General features: G+C 39.9%; 1 protein-coding gene across 1 annotated transcript; it reads left to right on the top strand.

Annotated features, from left to right (window-relative positions):
- The first annotated feature begins 4,686 nt into the window (after positions 1–4,686).
- col9a3 (collagen, type IX, alpha 3) lies at positions 4,687–23,724 on the top strand. The gene is made up of 32 exons (XM_088329796.1): positions 4,687–4,977; positions 6,478–6,546; positions 9,015–9,050; positions 9,341–9,412; positions 9,529–9,582; positions 10,405–10,440; positions 10,546–10,569; positions 10,714–10,767; positions 11,491–11,544; positions 11,708–11,749; positions 11,826–11,882; positions 12,589–12,642; positions 12,732–12,785; positions 12,863–12,916; positions 12,991–13,044; positions 13,170–13,223; positions 13,297–13,350; positions 13,433–13,486; positions 13,590–13,643; positions 13,730–13,774; positions 13,848–13,901; positions 14,010–14,063; positions 14,575–14,628; positions 14,713–14,784; positions 15,126–15,161; positions 15,257–15,301; positions 15,373–15,405; positions 18,696–18,842; positions 18,921–18,975; positions 19,058–19,240; positions 22,545–22,622; positions 22,774–23,724. Exons 1-32 carry the CDS (start codon positions 4,912–4,914, stop codon positions 22,956–22,958), a joined length of 2,037 nt encoding a protein of 678 aa, XP_088185922.1. The 5' UTR covers positions 4,687–4,911; the 3' UTR covers positions 22,959–23,724.
- The last annotated feature ends 635 nt before the right edge of the window (positions 23,725–24,359 follow it).

Genomic DNA, 24,359 nt, shown 5'->3' with positions numbered 1-24,359 from the left:
AATGGGTGCCACCAGGCTGTAATTGCCAAAGACATACCACAAGAAATGGTGCCACTACCACCCTTATGGTTAAGGGATCCACCCACCCACCACACCAAACCAAAGTAACACACACCAACTGAACATTTTTCTAGTATAATCATGCTGAATCTGGACTGGCCAATTAACCTGACATGCATGTTTTTGGAATGTGGGAGGAAACCCACGCAAGCACGCTGAGGCTGGTTGCTGGATTTGAACCCATTAACTCAGAACTGTACTGCAGAGGCACTAAACACTCATCCACCTGGGATGTTTTCTATATTATTCTTTTTTCTTATTTGTGGACTATTTTTTGATGCAAATACAACTTGGGCCATTCTACAGGCTCTACATTGTAAAAAATTGCCTATTTAGGTCTGTTTTCATATCAATTGTATTGTGAAGTAATGGATTTAGAATTCATTGTTACCTTGCATACGGATGCACACAGAAGGAGAAAAAAAGTCAAGTCATGTTTATTTGTATAGCCCTTAATCACAAAGAGTCTTAAAGGGCTGGACAGAGCACAGTGTATTGCAAACTACAGACTATTATTACTCCATATGATCTGAAACCAAAACGACGGCAAGGAAAAACTCAAAAACCTCAACATGAGGAAAATAAAGAAACCATGAGAAGGGAGCGCACGTGGGGTAATCCCCCTTCTAGGATGACCAGGCTGAAAATTGATGTTGCAATAACAAATAAAACACTGATATTGTCAAGATGAAATATAGGTCATTCATAAGCTATAGAATATAAGTGTTTTAAGCCTAGATGTAAACAGTTCCGCTGAGGTTGCAGATCGAATACCAGAGGGCAGAGCATTCCAAAGACCCAGGGCCCAAATGGAGAACTCTTTCGATCCTGAGGATGTCTTCTTGGCTCTTGAAATCACTAGTAGACCAGCATTTTTAGAGCAAAGGCTCTGCACAGGAGCATTGTGGGAAATTCAATCCGAAAGATATCAGGGAGTAAATCCATGCATGATTTTGTATAATACCAACAGAACCTTATACCACATATTAAGATGACAGATAGCAAATGTAAATCAGCTAAAATTGGGGTAATGTGATCAAACTGCAAGCTGCAGCATTTTGTACCAGCTGCAGGCTCTTCATTTTAGACTACGGGAGACCGGAGAGTAGTACATGACAGTAATTGAGACAGGAGGTAACAAACGCTAGAAATATAATCTCCTCATCCGACTGAGACAGCATAGGGCGAATTTTAGCAATGTTAGATAGATAGATAGATACTTTATTCATCCCCACAGGGAAATTCACAATCAGGTGACATGCTTTGAGGCTCAGATACCCCAGTCAGGGAGTTATCAACCTTGCAGCCATGGGCTGAAACAACTCTGATGTCAGTGGGAATCCTGTCACCTCCCTTCACTTCGATCAGATCTCCGTCCGCTACTTCTTCAGCGTTGATCTGAACCTTCTTGCCCTCTCGGATAACCAACGCTTGCTGAGGCACCATGTTCTTAAAAGACTCCATAATTTTGGAGCTCTTGGCCTCTTGGAAATATGAGAAGCAGCCGGTGATGACGACAACCGCTGTGAGCACGATACCTAGGTACAAGTTGTCTCCGGCGGGGTCGTCTTCAGTGGTGGCCTGAGTGGCGTGAGCCAGGAAACAGAGGATGGCGCCGATCCACAGTAAGATAGAAAAGCCGCCAAACAGCTGGCGACAGAACTTGACCCACTCTGGGGTGCAATTGTGGTGGATGAAGCCGATTCCCCCTGTTGATGCCATAGCGATGGCCATGGTGCCCTCAGTCACAGTGTCCATGGGCGAAGATGTAAAAGGTGTTTTCATTGTGATTTGCTTGGTGTAACCACAGCTGACCAATCCCTCAAAAATGCACAGTTGCGAAGATGGAAAAAAGCTGTTCTAGTAATATTCTTAACTTGTATTTGACAGAAAAGATTGGGGTCAAATATGACACGTATTTTTTTGACTAAGTCACTCTGGGTGATATTACATTTGTCAATGTTCAGAGCAGTGTTTGAGAACAGGTCACGACATTTATATGGACCAATAACTTCCGTCTTTTCAGGGTTGAGGAGCAAAAAGTTAAGTGACATCCAACTTTTCATTTCGGTGAAGCAGATATCTATATTTCCACATTTTTAGTGGAGTAGATTCCTCCTTTGGAAGATACATTTGAGTCTTATCTGCATAGTAAACAGCCGTTGATGCTAGATTTGGGAGAGAGGAGAGTAGTTCATTACAGTAACCGAGACGGGAGGTAACAAACGCAAGACTTATAATCCCCCGGATATAAATATTACATAGGTTGGATATCAATAATTATAATAATAACAATAGTCACAGATTTTATACACTAATGATCGCAGTACCCATCTATTAACGTTATAATGCTACTAATCACTAAATATCATTGTGACACCAATGATAATGACAACAATAGCAATAATAACAGTTATGATATAATAATAGTAACAATAACAACAAGGTTAACTATAGTTGTAAATGCAGTATTTACAATCTCTAGTATCACTCATACCCCATTTTCTTCATCTCTGCATTCTGCTAGTAATGTTTTTTGTATCTATGAAATGAAATGAAATGATCTGCATTTATATAGCGCTTTTCAAGTCAAGACTTCCCAAAGCGCTTTACAGTGTGCTTCACATTTCCCAATAGCTGCCCTGCAGCCATGTAAGGCGCTAACCTGCTTATTGGGGGTATTAGGGGTTCAGTGTCTTACCCAAGGACACTTCGACATGTAATTCGAACTGCGATCTCTTGATCCCAAGACGAGCGCTCTACCTCCTGAGCCACTGCCGCCCCGTATCTAGATTTTAACAGGTGAATATTTGGACATTCTTTGATCTCGTCTTGTAAATTGTTCCAAGTTTGACTCCACTCCACACACAGACACACACATACTTTTCCTGGTAGTTCTCACCTTTGGGATTTTGAATTTACTACAGTCCCTAAAGTTATAATTTCCCTCTTTCCGATTGAATAATTTTTGGATGTTTTCTGGTTCTATGTTTTTGTTGACCTTAAATGTGTACCCCAAGCAGTGTTCCCTCTAAGCTGCGCGCGTGCGCAATTGCGCACTGCTCGCACATTCTCAGCGCACAAGAAAATCTAGCCAGCGCACAAAAATGAGGGCTCAAAATTACTAATTAAGAAGCGCCTTAAGTCAAAGCTACAATACATGAAGGTAAAAATACACGGGTTCCCCCGAGGTTGTGTCCTAAATGCGGTATTTTGAAGTCGAGTCGAAGTAGAACGAAGTTGAGTAAAAGTTAGTGGAGTTTGTCGAGAACCGGCTTCTTCGGCTCGGGTCACTGAGAGTAACCGGCTCTTTCAGGTCCTAAACGGCTCTTCAGGTTGTTTTTGCTTCTTTACTCCCAGCATGACAAAATATTATGTAAAATTGTGCACAAAATGACTTAAAGGAATGGGGGAATAGAACAAAAAAGAAAAAAATACCAAAATGAAAAAGTAGTGAAAAGCTGAGAAAAAAAGAAAGAGAAAAAAGAAGGAGAAATTTAGAAAAAAGCCAGAAAAAAAGAAAAGAAAGAAATGTAGAAAAAAAGTCACTAGAAAACAAAAAGAAAGAAGTAACAGCTCGGAAAAAATAAACACACCGAGATTTTTTTAAAGGAATTTTTAAATAGAGTAGAAAAAAACACGGAAAAAAGAAGAAAAAGTTTGTGTTGCATTCAAATAATTTCCAATTATATCAAGTGAATCTTGTTGCCAACATTGTACTTCCACTAAAGAATGTGATTAAGTACAGTTCTGTATCTTACAATCGACTAAATAAACCCCCAAAATTGTTAATATTATGCGAAAAAATATGTCAGGAAATAAAAAGAAATGGATATCTTGTGAGGGCAGCACGGTGACGCAGTGGTTAGCGCATGTACGGCACAGTTCATGTCTTGGGAACCTCCGGCGCCAGACTTCCTGTGCGGAGTTTGTATGTTCTCCCCGTGCTTGCGTGGGTTTCCTCCGGGCACTCCGGTTTCCTCCCACATTCCAAAAACATGCATGTCAGGTTAATTAGCCGGCCCAAAATTGTCCCTAGGTTTGAATGAGCGAGTGAGTAGTCTGTGCCTGCGATTGGCTGGGAACCAATTCAGGGTGTCCCCTGCCCACTGCCTGATGATTGCTGGGATGGGCTACAGCACCCCCGCGACCCTACTGAGGATAAGCGGTGTAGCTAATGAGATGAGAGATGAGATGAGATATCTTGTGAAAGAATTGTAAGAACAAACAACGTTTGTAGGCTATACAACCTTTGCAATAGTACATGAGTCAATTCATTCAAAAGAGAAAAACAATTTTGCATTGCCGGAAACTCAGCAAAATGTAACGTGATGTCAAGTTTTGGACATGTTTGATAATGAATTATCTTGCCAAACTTGGGATTATGGTTGCTCACTGTTGTTTCAAGCGTTGCTCACCAACTTTGTGTGAACACTCAGACCCGTGGAAAATTAGAGGGAACATTGATCCCAAGTAGGGTTAAGCACGATATGAAAACTGCAAAAACAAGTGTAAATGACATATAAACACAAGTTTCTTTAGAAATGTCAATCACTGATGATCTGTTTTGTGATTGGTCAAAGCGCCACTCAAGACTCCGCCCTCTCCACCAGCGTTTCCAGTGACTGCTGTTGGACCATCTCCGTCCAGTGTCAGGTGTTTCTTTTGATTCTTCCATTTCCTCCTCAACCCCTTCCTACTTTTCTGGAGCTTCGGGTTTATTGGAGAGTCCTTGAGCGCCTTCAGGTGAACGAAGGCTCGGACTCTTGACGCGGAGAGTCGGGACCGGCGGCTGGGTTCGGACCTTTTTTTCCCCGGTGCCTCTCGCTTCAAGTGGGCGAACTGGCAGCCATGGCGACCTTCTCGGCTTTATGGGTGCTTTTACTGTGCCAGCTTTTGACGCTCTCCTCTGCCCAGGTAGGCTTAGTCAGTGTTCGAGTTCACGCTCTTTTCCTTAGTAATATCCGTCCTTTTTCGTCAAAAGCCTTCAGGAACTGTGTGGTATTCACTCAAAATGATGTACAGTATATACTACGTTAGCCAAAAAACTAAATAATACATTGCCTGTTAAAACAAAGGAATACAAAACAGGAATCCAATATTGTGAAAGGGCCTTAATCAGGGTTGGGTAGGGTTACTTTAACTTGATTACTTTCAAGTACTTTTGGATTACTCCAATACCAAATATGCTGATAAAAGACAAAAGAAACTAAATATGAATAAAATTACTCAATTTTGTGCAGGCTTGGGGAGTAATAGAATACATGGAACGGCAAAAATGATGTTGGCAAGCTGTTTGGATTTATTTTCATTGTGTTTCTGTCGCATTTGATGTTAGTTTTGCCGGAGATCAAAGAGATCAAAGCCAGGAGAGAAAGCTTGCCACGTGTTGTGAGTCATCATTTTATTCATATTCAGTTTATTTTGTCTTTTATTAACATATTTGGTATTGGAGTAATCCAAAAGTAATTGAAAGTAATCAAGTTAAAGTAACCCTACCCAACCCTGGCCTTAATTCTGACACATGTGCAGTACTTTTTCCAACAATATTGATTGCACGAATGTAATGTGGCTTTAAGTTCAGTGGCCAGGTTATTCCTGTCTTTTTCTTCTACCTGTGGAATGTTACAGATGGAGAGGAGTGTACACAATACTTCCCCTATTCATTCAAACAAACACTCAGTGGACATCATCTCACTGAAACATTTTAAACTGCGAATGAACTTTACTAGATAGTGCCACTTTATGCATACCTGTCAACCTCATCCAAATTCTCCCCTTATTGATGATTGCTATCTCCATTATTAGGCGATAATAATCCTTAAAAACATAACGCGTCACCCATTTACTTTCAGCACGACAGCCTATGTAGAATAAAAAGAAAGATAGATTGTGTAAACACGTTTATTTTATTTAACAAATGAATGCTTGATAGCGCACAACATTTGTTAGTGTACTGCAACGACTTAAGCAATCTACAATAATGTTGTCATCTGGGCTCCTTGAGATCGGTCTAACAAAAAAACGATTTTTAAAATACCTTTAAAAAATATTCCTGAACAAAAATTGTTCAACGGTGTACACAATTTGGGAAAACGTATAAATTGATAGGTATGTGTGTATGATGTGTGTTCAGTTTCAGTGTCCAGATTTTCCTTGTCTTGTTCTTCCACCTGTGGAATGTCACAGATGGAGAGTCCACACAATCCTTCCCCTGTTCACTCAAACAAACACACAGGCTCAATAGACAAAATCTCATCAAGGGTTTTTTGGTTTTGATGTCCTTTTTCAATCTATTGGTGTTTTATTAGGGTTTCTCAGCTCAACTCACTGTTACTTATTATAATCGCAAATGAACTCTACTAGATGATGCTACCTGGTTTGATGCACAGTGGTTGAAGATCTATTTTGTTGCAGAGGCCTGGGCCACGAGGAGCCACAGGGGCAGCAGGGCCGCCAGGGCCCCCTGGACGGGACGGAATTGATGTGAGTTGATACAGTATTTGCTTTAACAGTTACTGCTCATCAGCCAAAGTTTCTAAACAAATGAAATGCAGGAACTTTACCATATCTTGTAAGATTTCAAGGATTAAGGATGTCTGATAACACATTTTTATAGCAATACTCATATGTTGGGTATTCATCAATACAGACACCACATATCGATGCTATTACTACAAAAAATATTTCTCCTTGCAAAAATGACAAGAAAATTTAACACAACTATTTAATTTACTATCCCTTTTCCACCAGATTTTTAAACGGCTACTGATGGTCAGCCAATACTGTTATCAGCTACCATTAACAATTGTATTTTATTTACTTTTATCTATTTTAATTTATTTGGTCCCTTTAAGGTTATTGATTTACACTGACTGTACAGGGGAGTACAGTCAGTGCTGTTGCAGCAGAGGGTGTGCCAAATGACTCATTTACAGCACACTGTATCCCCAGGCGGTCCATGCGTGTTGAAAAAGTTTACAGACCCCTATGTAGAGTAATTGTCATTTCAATTGGGCAAATATACAAAGAAAAGTGGGGTAAATTTAAACATGACTTGTCAGTTTCAATTTTTACACTTTTGCAGGTGTTTCTTGGTCTCTTAAACATGTTGCTGCTGTGGGCCCTCCCACTGTCCAACCCACAATTATTTCATTCTCACAGTTGTGAGCAAATACAAACAGCGTACCGTTACATGTTTTTACTTTGTTTGATGAATTAAAATTTTCATTTATATTTCACCCATTAGTAAAGTTCTTAATTACCTATTAGCCTAGATGGTAAGGCGCCCGCTTTGAGACTGGGAGGTCGGGGTTCGCGCCCCGGCCGAGTCATTCCTAAGACTTAAAAAGTGGTCGGCGGCGCCCTCTGTTGGCTGCGGCTGCATCGGCTCGCTACAGCGGGTCAGGTGCAATCGACATTTCGTTCTGTGTACATTGTTACACAGAATGACAATACAAGGAAATTATTATTATTATTATTATTATTATGAATTGTATCCGACACCATACTCCCACATGTTGATTAGTGGTATATATACACTCTATCAGCGGTGGGCAAACTATGGCTAATGGCCTACATGTGGCCTGCCAGTGTTTTTAATTTCAGCATAGCAAGAAAAAAATGGTAAAAATATAAGAGTCATATATAAAATGTTAAAATAAAGTACTGCTAATAAAATATTATTGTCTTAGTCCCAGCCGTGTCCCCAGTGTCCCTTTGTGTAACCCTGCCCATAAAAAAATATATTTTTCATGAAGCATTAATCTTTACTGCACTCGAGGCCAACATTCAAATTGCTGGCTACATTTTTATGTTATATATTTTTTTAAATCATGTACTTATTTTATTTAACAAGATATTTATCAAATTTCACATAAAAAGCGCTGGCCCTATTTCATTTCAGTTTTTAATGCATATTATCAAGAATGGTTGAAGGCCGTTTGACTAAAAGAGTATGTAATGCAGAAGTGGTGGGAAATAGAATGTGCGGAAGGCTCAAATACGGTTGGATGGACGGTGTGAAACGTGCTCTGGATGTGAGGTCGGTTAATGTAATGGATGCAATAGTGTGTGCTCGAGATAGATATGAATGGCAAAGGTTAGTTAAGAATGACTAGTATCAACGCACATGATGCAGAGGGTGTAAACCAGTGTATACTGTCTGAACTCTCTGCTGATGAAGGGTTGCATGGCACAGCAACTCACCCACTTGTTGTGCTGTGGGCTTAATGTTCGATGTCAGGTTTGGAAGAGTGAAAGGGAATGAATGTTTGATGAATGTGACTGTGTTCTTGACTCAAGCCACCCCCCATTAGGGGGATATCGCCTTGGCATAAAGATAGATTATTAAGTGTGTTTCAAAATAAATTTGATCCAATTGATCTATTCATACACCGATATAAAATGAAATAAAACACGTACATGTAGATGTACATACATGTATATTTACATATATATTTATTCATAGATGCAAATGAGAAGAATTGGACAGGTCAACATGACCTTGTTCTCTCTTGGATTGCTGATGTTTCGGATCTTATACTATTGGCAGATACAAAAAGAATCAAATCTATAGTTTTCTTCCCCCTAGCCTGGCCCCTCTGCCAAATTTTTTAACCTGATGTGGCTGCCACTTAAAAATTTGCCTACCCCACTATATAAATGTGCCCTTGTATGGCAACGTGCACGTGTTTGATTAGTAGATATTTTGGTTCCAGCAGTTGGGTGAAGGCACACAGTGGGTCCATTCATACATTCCCCAACTGTGTGCGACCATCCAGACTTTCACCTCATGCCTCCTCCTTGCACATTCACCCCCCTCAGTTAAAGGACTTTGATCATGTGACCATTTGTAGCCTGCAGTGAAATAACATACCCATTCAGTAACGTCAGGAAAAAGGTGATGAAATGCATACATTTATTATTTCTTAATATATCACTCCTTATTACAGGGCAAACCCGGACCTCCTGGAATGGCAGGGAAAGCAGTGAGTATTTCGATAATGTTTTTATTAAGCCTATCGATGAAAATTGGGTCTCACAGTTTTGCATGATTTCTCCCATATTTAAAAGAAAAACATGCCATGTCTTTCAATGTTATTGAGTGACAACTAGTATACATATCTTATCCTTCTAATCACCTCAATTGAGTTTCGGCTCAAACTGCATCCTAGAAGAGAAATTAGTTACAAAATTGATGTAAAATCTCAAACTGAAAAAGTCTTTAAATAAACATATCGTTGTACTTTTGTTGATGGTATTTGATCTTTTTTTCCAGGGCCCAAAAGGAAAAGCCGGAATCCCCGGTGTCGCAGGAAAGCCAGGTTTCCCAGGACTTCCAGGCGTGGACGTAAGCCGAGACACCTTGAATCAGCTCAATTTGTCTTCTGGCATGAATACGAATAATTTCTTCTTATTTTCTTCCCAGGAATGTCTCAAAAACACAATTTTTTTCTCTCTCTTCAGGGTCTGACAGGTCCTGACGGTCCATCCGGGAAGGACGGGCCTGTGGGGGAGGCAGTAAGTCTTCCTTGAGTGCTGTTATGGTGTAGATCTGCAGGTTATATTGGATGGAAACCTGTTACCCGATGACCTCTGTCAGGCCAGATTATTCAAGCTTTGCAGTTCGAGTACTTTTAATGAGGGATCAGGATTAGCTTTATTTCTTAAATCCGGCCCGGAATTTCACTACGCTCCTAAATGAGATTAAAAAATATCTTGGAAGACTGAGAAAACAGATCACAGTTTGCTGGATGAACAACTGTTTTGAGGTCAAATGTTCATACTTTCTGAGCATTCCAGCTAATTAGTTAAGCTAATGAGGACACATGGCCCCAGTAGCTCATTGCCACTGCAATATGCATCAGAGCCCTCTTTTTAAAAATAAACATAAAAATAAAAAACTTGAGTGTTCTGTTTACCGTACACACAAATCTCACCACAAAAAAGGGAGATTGAATTCACATCACATCTGTTTGTGAAGAATGCAGTGAAGCAAAGTCGAGCCGCTTTGTGTCTATTTAGACTATTTTCTTGACAAATACAGCTGCTGGGAGCTACTGTATAATGTGAGGACCTTTTATTGTTTCTTTAACAACAGACAAAACTGCATGTTGCAGTCTTACATATTGACACATTCAATAATGACTACCAGCTGCAATATTACAAACTTATTCATTCTTACACTTTTTCTCTGAGAATTATATTTCGGAATTAGTCACAAGTATTAAGATCTTGAAACTTTACAGCCTTTAAGAGAGTTTGGAAAATATTTGTCAGCAGAGGATCAGTCCTGTTCTGCAGAGTTTTGAATAATGATAACACTTGGCATTTTTCCTGCAGGGTGACACCGGACCTCCTGGCCCCCCTGGACCTGCTGTAAGTACCTCAACATAGCCTCAACCAGGCCTTCAGCCAGTTCGGCATGGATGGTACATTTTGAACCAGAATTGGTGCCGGTAATATTTGTTGTATTTCCCGTAGGGCAGAGGGAGATCAGGAGCTCCAGTGAGTTCAACAACTTTTTATTTTCCTTCTCATTGAGAGTTTCTACTTGTGCAGGATGTTTGTTTGTTTGAATCCTGGGAGAATCTCCAAATTCCTTGTTCTTTTTTGGTAGATGAAACTTCGTTTAGTGTGTTTTGTTTTTAGGGTTTACCCGGGACCAATGGGTTGCCAGGCGGAGTAGGACCTCAGGGTTCCGTGGTGAGTTTCTGTTCAATATCCCAAATGGGAACATTTAGCCACTGAATCGGAAAGCATGGCCATTTTATACAAATATTTTATATTTTACTTCTGTCTCCGTAATTGAGCCTTGAGACAAGGGATCTTAAAACTACAGCTATAAGTGGTCCAAAACTTGTATTAAAAGTGATACTTGTATATGATACAGTGAATAAAATGTGTATAGAAATATGTTTTATACACCGTAAATCTTAAATATAATACAGATATATTAACAATTGTTTAAATATTAGAGTTAGTTTTAAATCATAAAATGGATCGTATTTGTAAAATTATAAACAAACGTTATGTAAAGCTACAGTATTTGGGTTACTATTTAAGAAATAATACAACTTTCTGGATGCTGATCTGGAACAATTAAATAAAAAGATAATATAATGCAGTAACTTTGTGACTCTGAAGTGTTGCATGACTGTTTATATTGTCACTGTCATATGAAAGAGACATATATCAACCTCTGTCGTTTTTTTTAATATTTACCATTTTTACATGTTTATATCGTAAAAATTCCACAAATGCAAAAATAACCCAAAACAAAACAAATTGACAAATGAGGAGACAGCAACAAAATGCATAATACATTCAGCACATTTCAAGACATCATTTTAGGATAACACTAGAAAGCATTCTATCGGGCAACATTTTGCACACAAGGTCTTTGATTCCATTTTTTTATCTTACTAGGGTGCTGAGGGCCTTCCAGGACTTCCAGGACCACCTGGTCCTGATGGGCCACCTGTAAGTTCTGCCTTTATTGTATGGGGGAAAGTGGTATACTACAATAATAATAGTGAGAGTGAGATGGCTTATTTTTCTACTGGGCATAAAGTGCCATAGTTGGTAATTAATTGGTTGAAAGTCAAGTGTGCGTTTAGCTATATATAAACTGTTGCATTTTTAGGGTCTTCCTGGTACTCTTCAAGATCTCACCGGTGATCTTCTGGTGAGTATTTTACTGATCCATCTGAATTGGCTTCTGTATGAGTGAGATAATGAGATTTTTTTTCTTTTGTTTACAGTGTCCTGCTATCTGCCCTGCTGGTCCCCCTGGTCCTCCAGGGATGCCAGGATTTAAGGTGACTTTTTATAATGACAATAATTATTGCACACTATAATTGATCGACTGATATGGATTTTTCAGGGCTGATACCGATTATTGATACAACCAAATGGCTTAAATTACTTTTTTTTTAAAGTCCATGGGAATATCAACGAAGCTCGCTAATTGAAAATTGTCGGCATTTTGTTTTAGAGCCAGACTCAAAAAACAATGTTATGGTAACAGCTAATCACTCAGCCTTTCACTTTAGCGTGCTTTTTATGCTCTCTCAATCACAAACACACACATTTGATTGACGAAATAATGTTATGATAAGAGCTTATGCATCAGTCTCCACCTGAACATGCTTCCCTAAAACAAGTTAACTACACTTCATCACATGCACGCTTTTCTACCATTGACTTTTTAAAATCTAAATATAATCGTCGATCTTGATTTACAGGCATGTCAGGACTCAGTACGCAGAACTGTTGTTGTTTACTCCACTCTAACGTTATTCTTCCTGATTCAGTGGCTCTGCCTCCGGCCGCTTATCCAATCAGAAGGGGCGGAGTGTGTAGTGTGTGAGACAGGAAGCAGGAGAGCGGGAGAGAAAGACTTGGCTGTATTAGAGCCTAAATAATCGATATCCACCAAATGTCGGTGCTGATATTTGGCCCGCACGATAATCGGTCGACCTCTAATTGTCACCCTTCAATGTAATATTGTTTCTCTCCTTTTAGGGTCACACTGGCCACAAAGGGGACAAGGGAGAAGTTGGAAAAAATGGACAAAAGGTACGTGCATGACAAATGACTCAAACTTCCTACATATGGTGTAGTTGGTTTGTCTGTTTGTTGGCTAAGGCTCTTGTTTCTTTCTTTAGGGTGATGTTGGTCCTCCTGGTCCTCCAGGTTTCCCAGGGACAGTTGGCTTGCAGGTAAGGTTTTTTTCAGAACAGATTTTTTTAAGGTTGTCAACGACTGCCTCATCATGCCACTTGATTTTTTTTGTTAGGGCCCACGTGGTCTGAGGGGTTTGCCAGGTCCAATGGGAGCTGTCGGAGACAGAGTAAGGAATTGAGCATCGTTGTGAGAAACCACCATGTTTCCTTCATATTTCCCTGATCTGTTATCTGTGTACAGGGTCTGCCAGGTTTCAGAGGCAAACCTGGAATCGCCGGCATCATTGGAAAGACAGTGAGTCTTTTCAACTTGGAAACAAAATGAAAATAAGTCATTGCTTTTGGGTCCTGAAGAACATCCACAGTTAAACACTGGTCCCATCAATAAATAGCTGTTTGTGTTTCTTCTGATTCTTCCAGGGTGACACTGGAGAAAGAGGACCCCAGGGTTTCAGAGGTCCCAAAGGAGAAATTGTGAGTGTAGGATTTAAACTTCTGTGGTTCTACATCTATTGCTTTGTAAAAAAAACACGTGTGTTTTGAACAGGGAAAAATTGGTCCGAAAGGAGCTGTTGGTGGTTCTGGGCCCAAAGGGGAGCCCGTAAGTGAAAGCTTGATGAAAATGCATTCTTATAAGGTGAAACAAAAATACATGAAAAAAGAACAAATTCCTTTATCCATAGGGAATTCCTGGCAGAGATGGCAAAGATGGAACCCCAGGAATGGATGGCGAGAAAGTAAATTTCTTGGTTTAACATCACATGCCCTTTGGTTTAAGATAACACGGAGCAAAAAAGTCATAGAACTGTTCTTAAAGTCACAGTTTGTGTGTTTGGTTAGGGTGATGCTGGGCGCCATGGTATAGTTGGAGAAAAGGGACCAAATGGACTTCCTGTAAGTTAAATTGGCATACGTGTATGCGTGTCCTCGGTGAGATACATAACAAAAACAAGTTGACAATAAACTATTTTCCTCCAAAGGGTCTACAAGGAAAGGCCGGTAGCAAGGGATCCAAAGGAGGAGTTGTAAGCTTCAAGTCCAAAAGCAGGCCTACAAGATTTAGGAGAACCATGCTAAACATTTTCTTTTTTTCACCAGGGTGACCAGGGAAAGGCTGGGGAGAAAGGGCCTTCCGGAGAGCCAGGTATTCCTGTATGTATCTGGTAGACAGTTAATGAATTGCTCAAATGTGTTGCTGAATTTTTCTACATGTGTAGAACACACCATTAGGTTTCTCAACAATTCCTCGTCTTCCCACAGGGTGATATTGGCGTACCAGGGGAGAGAGGAATAGCAGGACCACGAGGAGTGGCGGTAAGCTTTGCCAAGGCGCTAAGCAGATGCACAATATTCAAATCTGATGACTGTGTAATTCTGTCAAAATTTGAAAAGCTCTAAATAGCTTTTGACTACAAATTCTCCACCGAAATGTGTGAATGTGAGTTCAAACTATGTTTGCTTGTTGGTATCCTGTGATTGGTGGGAAACCAGTTAAGTATAGCCCCACCGTTTGCCCAACAACAACTGAAGGTGGCAGATGGATTGATTTTCAATGTAAATAAAAATGACAGTTTTAAGAAGAGGAATAGCCATGCAGTTCTGTATTATGAGTGAGTAGGCTGTACTGATCACACTGGTTGTTCAGTAGATATGGAGGTCATCATGATTGCATCAAACTGGTTCCATGAAAGAAAAACACAATTGTAGGAATTGTCATACAAACCACATCTTGCATCTGTATTTTGTCGCCATACCGTTGTTTGTTTTAAAACATCTGACAATTGCCATGTTACCAGTATTACCAGGCAGTATGCTTTTTCTGCAGGGAGGAATTGGACCTGTAGGCAACCAAGGACCTCAGGGAGTGAAAGGTTTCCAGGTCAGTGGAAACATCAACAAGTTTCATGTTGCAGCATCTCCAAAACACATTGGCAGTCATTTCACCAAGTCTGGTGTTCCTCAGGGCATCACGGGAACCTTGGGGGATCCAGGTCTTCCAGGTCCAACAGGAATTCGAGGAGAGTTTGGAGAAAGAGTGAGTGATTTTTGCTTGTCAGAGGCCAAACATCAACGATCTTATTCAATGGCATTTGACGCGAATACGAAGGCCATGTAGCTTTAGTAGAAGCAGAAGAAAACTGAAACTTTCCCCAAAAGGACACAAAGTGGTCCTGGGCTAAAAAGACAGAACAAAGACGTTCTTTATAGCGCTTCCCCTTGCTCGCAACCTGCCCACCTCTCTGCTACTGAGAAAAAAAAATGCCCCGCCTCGCCTCGTCCCACCTCATCTCCTGCCGTTTTGCACAAATGTTTCAACATTGGTCTCATTTATGTTCTGTCCCCCCTCCTTACCCCTACCATTCCCCAACCCCACAGGGGCCAGTTGGAGCTTCAGGAACAAAAGGAGACATGGTACATATTTGACTTCAGTTAAAGTTGCTCATCTGAAGACACTTTTCTGTTTAAAAGTGCTGTAAGGCTGAACATGTTTTATTTCATGTTCGCAGGGGGTAGCAGGAAGCGATGGTTTACCTGGAGAGAACGGAGAACCTGTAAGTAGTCTTGTCAACTGCCTCTGATGTTTCGGTGACTGCAATTCTTTCCTTTTTTGTTTTGTTTCTAGGGCCATTTTGGACCTGTTGGACAAAAAGGAGAGGTGGGCTCCATTTTGTTCAATTATTTTTCTATTACTACATTTTGTCAGTTGTTGTCACCTTTGAACCTTCTCATACAAGTGAGTAGGAGTAGGACACAACAATAAACTAAGAGTAAAACGAGCAAGTAATAAATAGCCAATAAAACAGATTATAGTTAAAAGGGGCGGTGTGTGAGGCATATGGTCAAGAATAGGCAATTCTAAAGAGGTGAGTTTTGAGTCCGGATTTGAAGGTGGACAGGGTCGCAGAATTTCGGAGGTCAGTCGGCAATGAGCTGAAAGCTGCGGGCTCTGCTCCCGAAGTCATTTTACATTTTTTTATGTCAAGAAATAAAATAATTGCCTCACTGTAACCACAAGAAGGACTCCCGCCTGCTCCCTCTTTTGCTTCACTCAGGGACTCATTCAAATGAAACAACCTTCAATATAAATAATAGTGCATTAATACTCTCATAGAACCTTAAAAGGGCACTGTGTATTATTTAGTGCCTCCCAGTGGTAAGAAAATCTTAACAAAAGAACTATTGATTGAAGTAATAAGAAAAAATACATGGACTACAATATAATGCATGTTTTCAAATGCTTGTAGGTTGAGAAATTACTATCATTTATTTTGCATGAGCCTCACCTTAATGGAGCTAACATAATTGTCCAACATCTTGCTGCGCCGCGGACCAAAAAATCCTAAGAAAGGGCAAAAAAAATAGCACCCGTTTTTGGTTGCACAACACAATACAGTGACATCTAGTAGTCAAATATTACACACTTTTCCTTTAAACAATATTATTTTTATTAGTAAACTCATGCTTTACAGTAGGAGTTACTTGAGATAGCCTCTAATTTTCAGTAACGCACTGCTAAATAACCTCTTATTAGCATTACTGGTTACGATTTCGGAAATCTTCGCCTCCAAGACCACACAAACACAGAAGTTAAACCATGGTGTGTTGACAGTTAACATTCGTCATAAACAATACCTTGTAACTTGTTCACTGATGAGTTTTGTTGAACTGATTTCTACCAGTGGTACAAAAGTTTACTTTTTGAATATGTAACTTTCTCATTTTAATTTCTTTCAAGCTTCTTTTTCCTTTGTTTTAAATGTTTGACTCATGTCAAGCAATGTTGTCATTTAGCTTTCCAAACTGCTTTTTTTTTTTTTTAACTCATGGCCTGGGGTCTATTTGTGTGATGATAGTAGGAGTAGGGAGGTATAACGTAAGTGCAGCCCACGTGAGTTTAATATGGATGCTAGCTACATGCTAATTGGATAGACAGGGCTCGAAATTGGTATCTATTAGTGCAGCCACAGTTAGTGTGTACCTGATAAAAAGGGGCGGCAGTAGCTCAGGAGGTAGAGCGATCGTTTTAGGATTAAGGGATCCCAGTTCGAATCCCGGCTTGTCCGTTTTACATGTCGAAGTGTCCTTGGGTAAGACATTGAACCCCCAATTACCCCCAATAAGCAGGTTAGCGCCTTACATGCCAGAGATCACGGCCGCTATTGGGAAATGTGAAGCACAATGTAAAGCGCTTTGGGAAGTCATTGACTTGAAAAGCGCTATATAAATGCAGATCATTTCATTTCATTTCATTTCATTTCAAAAATGTTAGCTTGCAAAACGTGAGTTCCACCTGAAATGCGTTTTAAACGTGGTATTTGAAAGTCTGTGTACTTGGCTTTTTGCCCCCGTCAAAAGCATAAGACACAGCAGAATAGGTAGAGGATGAGAAAGACAAAAATGAAGGGAGTGGCAGAGAGATGGAGAGAAAAAGACAGAGATGGACATAGAGAGAGACATACAAAGAGAGGGAGAAAGAGAATAATAAACACAGAATAAGAGGTACAGCGAGAGACAGAGAGAGGGAGACATATAACCACATACAGAGAGAGAAAGAAACAGACACGGGGAGAGTAATTTATTTGATTATTATTTACTTATTACAGGTTTGTTTATTTTGTTATCAATTCCCAATTCTTATTTTTTATCTTTAGGTCTTACTTTGTGCAAAAAACGATGTTTAAGAACAGTGGACTATTTAATGTAATGCAGCCTCAATTGGCCTGGAACCTCACTCCAACACCCCCTGAGTAAATCAAGTTTGAGACCTGTGTTTTAAAGGGAAAGTGTGTAATATTTGACCACTACATCCCACTGTATTGTGTAGGGAAACCAAAAATGAGTGTTAAAAAGCACAAAGAAGAATACAAACTACGGGGACTGAAAGTGACCATGCGGCACCATTTCTCTTTTTGTTTTTTTGTCCAGCCTTACCTGTTTTTTGTTTATTTGGGGTAATCATAGCAGCAAGATGACAGTCAATCATGCCCCCTTTGGTGAGGCTCATGTTATGTAAGGTAAAAGCAAGCATTTCTTGACCTACTAGTATTTTAAAAATGCACAGATGAGAGGTAAGGGTTTTTGTTTTATTATTTAAATCACTTTTGTTTTTGTTATTAGGAATGTTTTTTACCACTAGGAGGCACTAAATAATACACTTGGATATAATGAACTTTGAATTCCAAAGCATCACTGCCTTGCATCTGGAAAAAAATAGAACCTTGCAGGAACTCTGCATTGTAGTCAAAGTGGATCGGGCTATATCATCATTGATGGAATCATTGCTGCCACACAATCCAACTTCAATGGGATGAATTAGAGCCGAGCATTAATTCTTCAGCATCATCGCCTGCTTCCATGTCACGAGGATAAGATGAGTTGCATGAAAGCGCAACATTATTTGTGAAATTACAATCAAAGCATCGATTTTACGACAACATTGCAAATATTTTAGCTCTTGTTCGCATTAAACTATTACATAATGGACGGCTTGCGATACTGCAGCAGAGCCATCAATATTATGAAGGACTCTTCTCACCGGCAACCACCTCATTGACCTGTTGCCTTCTGGCAGGCACTACAGGTTAAAAGTAGGACTTACAGGCTCAGAGACAGTTTCTTCCCCAGGGCCATCACCCTCCTAGACTAGTGCGCAAAACTGAAAAATATATATCTTGTTAGTTGCATTGAAAAATGTGTACTCATGTCTTATTTATAGACTTTAGTTGCCGTTGCCGCTAAAAGTTATAATATCTTAGTTCAGTCTCCAAGCAATACCTTGTTAATATTTTTGTCTATTTATCCTGATATTTCTTTATCTTATTTTTCTCTAATACGTCCTTATCTAATCTTGTTACTACATTGTAATAATTGACAATAAAGACACATCAATTCAATATTGTAAAAATACAAGGCATTTCAAAATCTCGTTTGGGCCGCGGGAAACAGGAGGGGAAACGAGGAGAACTTGGCCCCAAGGGTGTCACGGGGCCACAAGGAGAACTTGGGGCAAGAGGACCCCCAGGAAAACCAGGATTAATGGGCTTTCAAGGTGAACAGGGTCTTCCTGGCATTGCGGGAAAAACCGGCATACCTGTAAGTGATTCATTATGAGCATTTACCAAACTGCTTAGAATTTGTTTACACTCTAAAAATCTTGCTCTTGTGTTCTAGGGTAACTTAGCAAGCGAACAGCACATCAGAGAGTTGTGCGGCTCAATGATTGATGGTGAAAATCCACATTGAAAGTCTTTCAGGTCTTAATAGAAACATGAATTGGGAACTGACCGTATGCCTGCTGCATCCCGCAGATCAAATCGCACAACTGGCCGCCAATCTTCGCAGACCTCTAGCACCGGGTATGGTCGGCCGACCCGGACCTGCCGGAGCTCCGGGACAGCCTGGAGGGGCCGGCTCCATCGGGCACCCAGGCGCCCGTGGACCTCCGGGATACAGGGGCTTGCCAGGAGAGCTGGGAGATCCTGGCACAAGGGGTAACAGTCGTTGGAAACATACATTGCACAACTGTTTGATGGATTTTATTAAACGTGAAAAATCTACACGAGCATAGCAGCAAGACAACCACAGCAAACGTTGGCAAAAATATTGGGGTACAACTGTATATATATATATATATATATATATATATATATATATATATATAAATAATGTGTGTGCGCCCAATCGAACTTGAACATGGGATTTGCGAGCACTTTGGCTGGTATATATGTCCCATAAAAGGAGTTATGAACAGAATTGGGCGCCTTACTAACAACCGGTTATTATTTACAATTACTAGTTACTTCATTTTAATAGTAATTCAGTTGGTGCTGAATTGCGCATCTGGGCGACGTGCAGCGGACGAAAGTGAAACTGAACAAAATGGCACAGAAAAATAAATCTAATTCTGCAGATTACAAGATGAAAATAGTGAAAGGTTTGGGAAAAAAAAGCTGAAAGAAAGTTTGTAAAGCTTGTAAGCTATAGGCAAGAAGCAGAAATTACATCTGACGTGAGGGAGGTGGAAGGAGGAAGCTGCGCGTCTTTTACCCCAACACCAAGGAGGAAATTTTATTTTGGATTTAGCGATTTTGAGTTAAACTGATAAGCATTTTCTTTATCTAAATAATTACTTGAGTAAAAGTAACTAAATGCTGTGTACATAGATCTTCCACAAATGAAAAAAAAAATGGCGAGAGAGAAGCCCGACCAGCCTGACTTAATGATTGACATTTTAAGCTAAAACTCGGCTTGAATTTGGAGTCGGTTTCTGGTGGAGGTACAGGCGCAGGCCGAAGATCTTAGCCCCAAAGGGAGAATATCTTCATTTGGAGAAATTTTAGTGGCCTTGTACTCTGTTCTAGAGACAGCACCACCATAACTCATAACTGTATTCAGTTGTACTATGTACGTAAATATGAAAATGCCCAACCAGCATCGACTGCTGCCGTTGACCAAGGGTTGTATGCGATAACGTGAGTGATCTGCATATAATAAATACTGGATTATTGCTGTAATGCACCATGTATTAATGATAATAGAGACACAAAATCCTAACGTGAGACAGTACTCATTACTGAGAAAAGTTGTAACTCATGAGTCCCAACACAGATCATGAATAGTGGTCCCTATACAGTAAAACTAATTCCCTATTAATAAAGGGGAGAACGAGTATGCGTGACCTTCCTCACAAAATGTAATTTGTGTTGCTTTTAAATGTCGGGTGACAAATTGTTTTCCTTTTGCCACCCTGCCGCCTTTTCTGTGGTAATAAGATTCAATTGTTAGTGATAAGAGTCTCTAAAATGGGCAAAACTGATAGCAATTCTAATGCGAGTCCCAACACATTTAACAATAATTCATCATGGGATGAAGTGACTGTACATTAACTGAATAGAGGGTGGGACCAAATGAGCATACCTGCTACCTACTCCCCTCTTGTGCTTTCTTTCGTTACCTTCTTTTATGTGATTTTTTTGGTCTACTTTTTGAATAGAGCGGAATATTAATTCATTACTCCTATTTATTATCATTATTTCCTTAGTGTCTTGTAATATAAACTAATGTAAATGTGTATATTTATGAGGGGTTTTTGTGTCTAAATACAGAGAAGAGCTAGGTGTGAGACACAATTATTAAGGAAGTCGAAGGGGCAGGATGAAATAAGCATATACTTTTTCCTACTCATGTTTTTTGACTTGTTTATTTTCAGGGTTTCCATGGATCCTTGAAAAGTCTTAAAAGCCATTGAATTTGTTTTTCTATAAATAAGGCATTTATTGGCATTAAAATGATTTAAATCCAATTCCCAAAAGTCTTAAAAATGTGAACACAAAGATTTAGTAATATTGATCAATTGTCCACAGCCAAGGAAGTTATTTTCCAAGCATAGATTTTAATAACGCTACACTCAAAATTGGTCATGAATCTTTTACCCTGGACCAAAAAGTAATTTTTCATTCATCACGATAAAAATGCTTCTTGAATGTAGCAGAAGAGTTCTATGGAATCAGTAGTTATCTTACAGGCTGAGATTCATGAAGTGCTGTAAACCTTCAATTTATTGTTTGTTTGTTTGAATTGTGTTGTTTTTATGTTGACTTGGTCTTTAATTTGATTTGAAAAGGCATTAAAATAAAGTCTTAAAAGTCTTAAATTCAACTTGCTTTAAGCTGTAAGAACCCTGATTTTTGTTATGTTCGAACTTAAGTTTCTTTCATTCATTCAGGAAACCAAATTCTTAAATCAGAGTAGTACATGTAAAAAGGAATCACATCTTATCATTAAATATTTCCATTTCAGATTCACCTCAACACAACTGCGCGACATTTTTATGAGAAAAGGGAAAGAAACCAACGTTTGGCCACTTTACGATTTGCACGTCATTTTGTTGTTGTGTCCAAGGGCAGCAGATGCTCATTTTTTCTAGCGAATGCTCGTTTTAAAAATAATGAATAAATGGCACCGAAGCGCGTAGCTGCTTGGCAACAGGTACAGCATTTTGGCAGCCAGTCGGCAAGTGTCACTACTGTAAGCAGTGTTAGTTTAAATAATGCGTACCAAAAATAGGAGAAATACAGTAAATTGAACAAATTGGTGACATTTTCAGGGAGGGGAAACTAGGTTACAATATTGACCACGGATCAAATTAAACTCAATGTATACGTTAAGGTTAAAACTTGAGATTGTAGTAGAATGAAGAAAAGAACACATTCTGAATCGGACATTTAGGTTTTATATAGACCCTTCCATCGGAGGCGCGTGCTTCCAGGATCGGATCGGGAAAGAATCAAGCTCCTCCTCTGTCAGGAGGCTCATTTATTGGAAAACACAAGAATAAAACTACACATCTGATTGGTTTATATGAATACAGGAAATCACATATTTAAATGCATTGTATAAGCTTGAAAGCTAGATGGCGTGCGACTATAATAAATTAGCAATAAGGATGACTTGGAATGTGGGACGCAAGCTCCAGAGTGCACTTCCTGGCACCAAAAACAAAACTTTGTAAACACAATGCATCACTGCAAGAAGAAGAATGTGGGAGGCAAGGCCATCTTTGGACCTTCAAGGTGCTTCCCTCTGAACACCAAGTGAAAACGTAAACGTAACTTATAGAGTATACTATAAAATTATAATGGTATAAAGATATAAGAGTACATAAGTATATGAGTATGATAGTACATTAAAATACAAGAGTATAAAAGACACATTTAAACCATAATTTCCCCTCCAGTATGAACTTATTTTGGCAGCAAAACGAAAACAGGTAAACATGTTTATTTTTGACAACAGGGGACTTAGGCGAGCAGGGTGACAAGGGACCCATTGGCAAAGCCATTGACGGCCCGGTTGGAGACCAAGGCGAGCAAGGTACGGTGCATGGCCTGTCATCTTTATTTCTATATCTTTAAATACTACATCAGCCACCGTCGAGGCCGCAGTAAAAATGAATTTTATTACTGTGTTTCTTATACTTCCTGATTCGTCATGATCCCAATACTGAAATGAATCCTCTTAACAGGTCTTCCAGGTGTCGCAGGAACCGTTAAAGACGGGCGCGACGGCTCCCCCGGAGATCCAGGTGAGCCCGGAGAGCACGGCAGGGCAGGTAGGACTGGGCACCATGGACCTCCTGGAATTTGTGATACGTCAGCCTGTCAAGGAGCATCCGTCGCTGGGAAATCTTCAAACCCCAAAAACCTTTAAACATAGCTCTCTGCCAGCCGGTCACCGCCCAAAACCAAAGGAAAGAAAGGTGGGGAAGGCGACGGAAAGGATGGGATTAAAAAACGTGGGTGGTCACAAAAATGTCCTCTTTATTTGAATATGCATTTGACAAGTTGGAAGGAAAAGATCAGCAACTGTGACAATTTGAGAGGAAAGGTGAACATCCAACAATCACAGCGAAAGGGAGTTCCCACAATAATCAAGTTGGACAAAATGCTTTCCCCCATTTATCATCACTTAAGACTTTTCAGATTTTGGATATGATGGAGGGAAAAAAAGAGTGGTTTGTGTATAAAAACCTTGTACATGTCCTTTCCCCTAATTTCTCAACAGTGAAATCAGTTTCTCTTGACGCCAATCTTTTAGAATTTTGTATAAAATATACCAATAGCTGCATTGCGCACCCGGTAAAGTCGCAGTGTACGAAAATCAAGCAGGTGTAGAATAATCCTAAAAAGATGACATTTCTATCTGTTTTTTGGGTATACATTTTAAAGTCTCTAGAATCAAATGCCAAATAAAACTTGTGGATGAAGCAGACTTTGTACAATAAATCCAGTCATTTTAGTTGCGACCTTTGCCCAATTTTTGAAGGTCGTTTTCTCTATGTACTAGCTAGCATTCTGTAACGTTGACATCAACAATTAAACACTATTTATTATTTGTGGGTGCCTGTTGTATGTACACAGAAACAGCGACATTTTGTGAGAAGGAACAAATAAAGCCACTTTTCTGTAAGACCTTACCTGTTCTCTACATTTGGAGTGCAAAGTGTGCATTTCAGATGACGGTAATCAACGCTTTCAAAGCCAGATGTACACACAACTTGCCACAATAATGAACTTTAGAAAACAAATGGTCAACTTCACCACAACGCTGAAATTGAAATAACAACTATTTCTTTTAGGAAATGGAGAGATTCCTAGGCGATGTGTGAATGTTCCGGAACAGGCTTTTAGAGGGGATGGATTGCTGCCAAGTAAATGTCAGATACTCTTGCGGAGTGGTAGACAATATCAGTTAGTTGGGAAACCACAACCGTGAGAAATTTGTGCTTTTGGTACCAGGTTTGTGGCATCTTGTGATGCCTGGTAAACCCACTGGGATGCTTTGGGCAAGACTAAATGCCAGGGGTTGTGAGCCATATATGGGTTTTTTTAATTAGTATATATGGCACCCTTCTGTCCCCTTTGCTCTGGAAGAGGCTCCTTGGAACACCTCCTCAGCAGCTGACCAAGGCCCTAGCTGATGGTCGCTATTGCTGGCACCATGACCAGTTCTGAAAGCAGTTGCTGAGTGCATCGCCCGAGCAATCAACATGGGCAAATACCATCAAGCCCCAAGCAAGGCAGTCAATTTCATCAAGGCAGGAGAGAAACC

The sequence above is a fragment of the Urocampus carinirostris genome, chromosome 3, assembly GCF_059441175.1.
Source record: "Urocampus carinirostris isolate Australia breed hairy pipefish chromosome 3, RoL_Ucar_1.0, whole genome shotgun sequence".
Lineage (NCBI taxonomy): Eukaryota > Metazoa > Chordata > Actinopteri > Syngnathiformes > Syngnathidae > Urocampus > Urocampus carinirostris.
This window is presented reverse-complemented; position numbering and strand designations above follow the sequence as displayed.

Coding starts and splice junctions, on each gene's coding strand:
- col9a3 (XM_088329796.1), top strand. CDS start 4,912: ATGGCGACCTTCTCGGCTTTATGGGTGCTTTTACTGTGCCAGCTTTTG. Junction 6,547..9,014: donor CTGGACGGGACGGAATTGAT/GTGAGTTGATAC, acceptor TCCTTATTACAG/GGCAAACCCGGACCTCCTGG. Junction 18,843..18,920: donor CGGGAAAAACCGGCATACCT/GTAAGTGATTCA, acceptor CTTGTGTTCTAG/GGTAACTTAGCAAGCGAACA.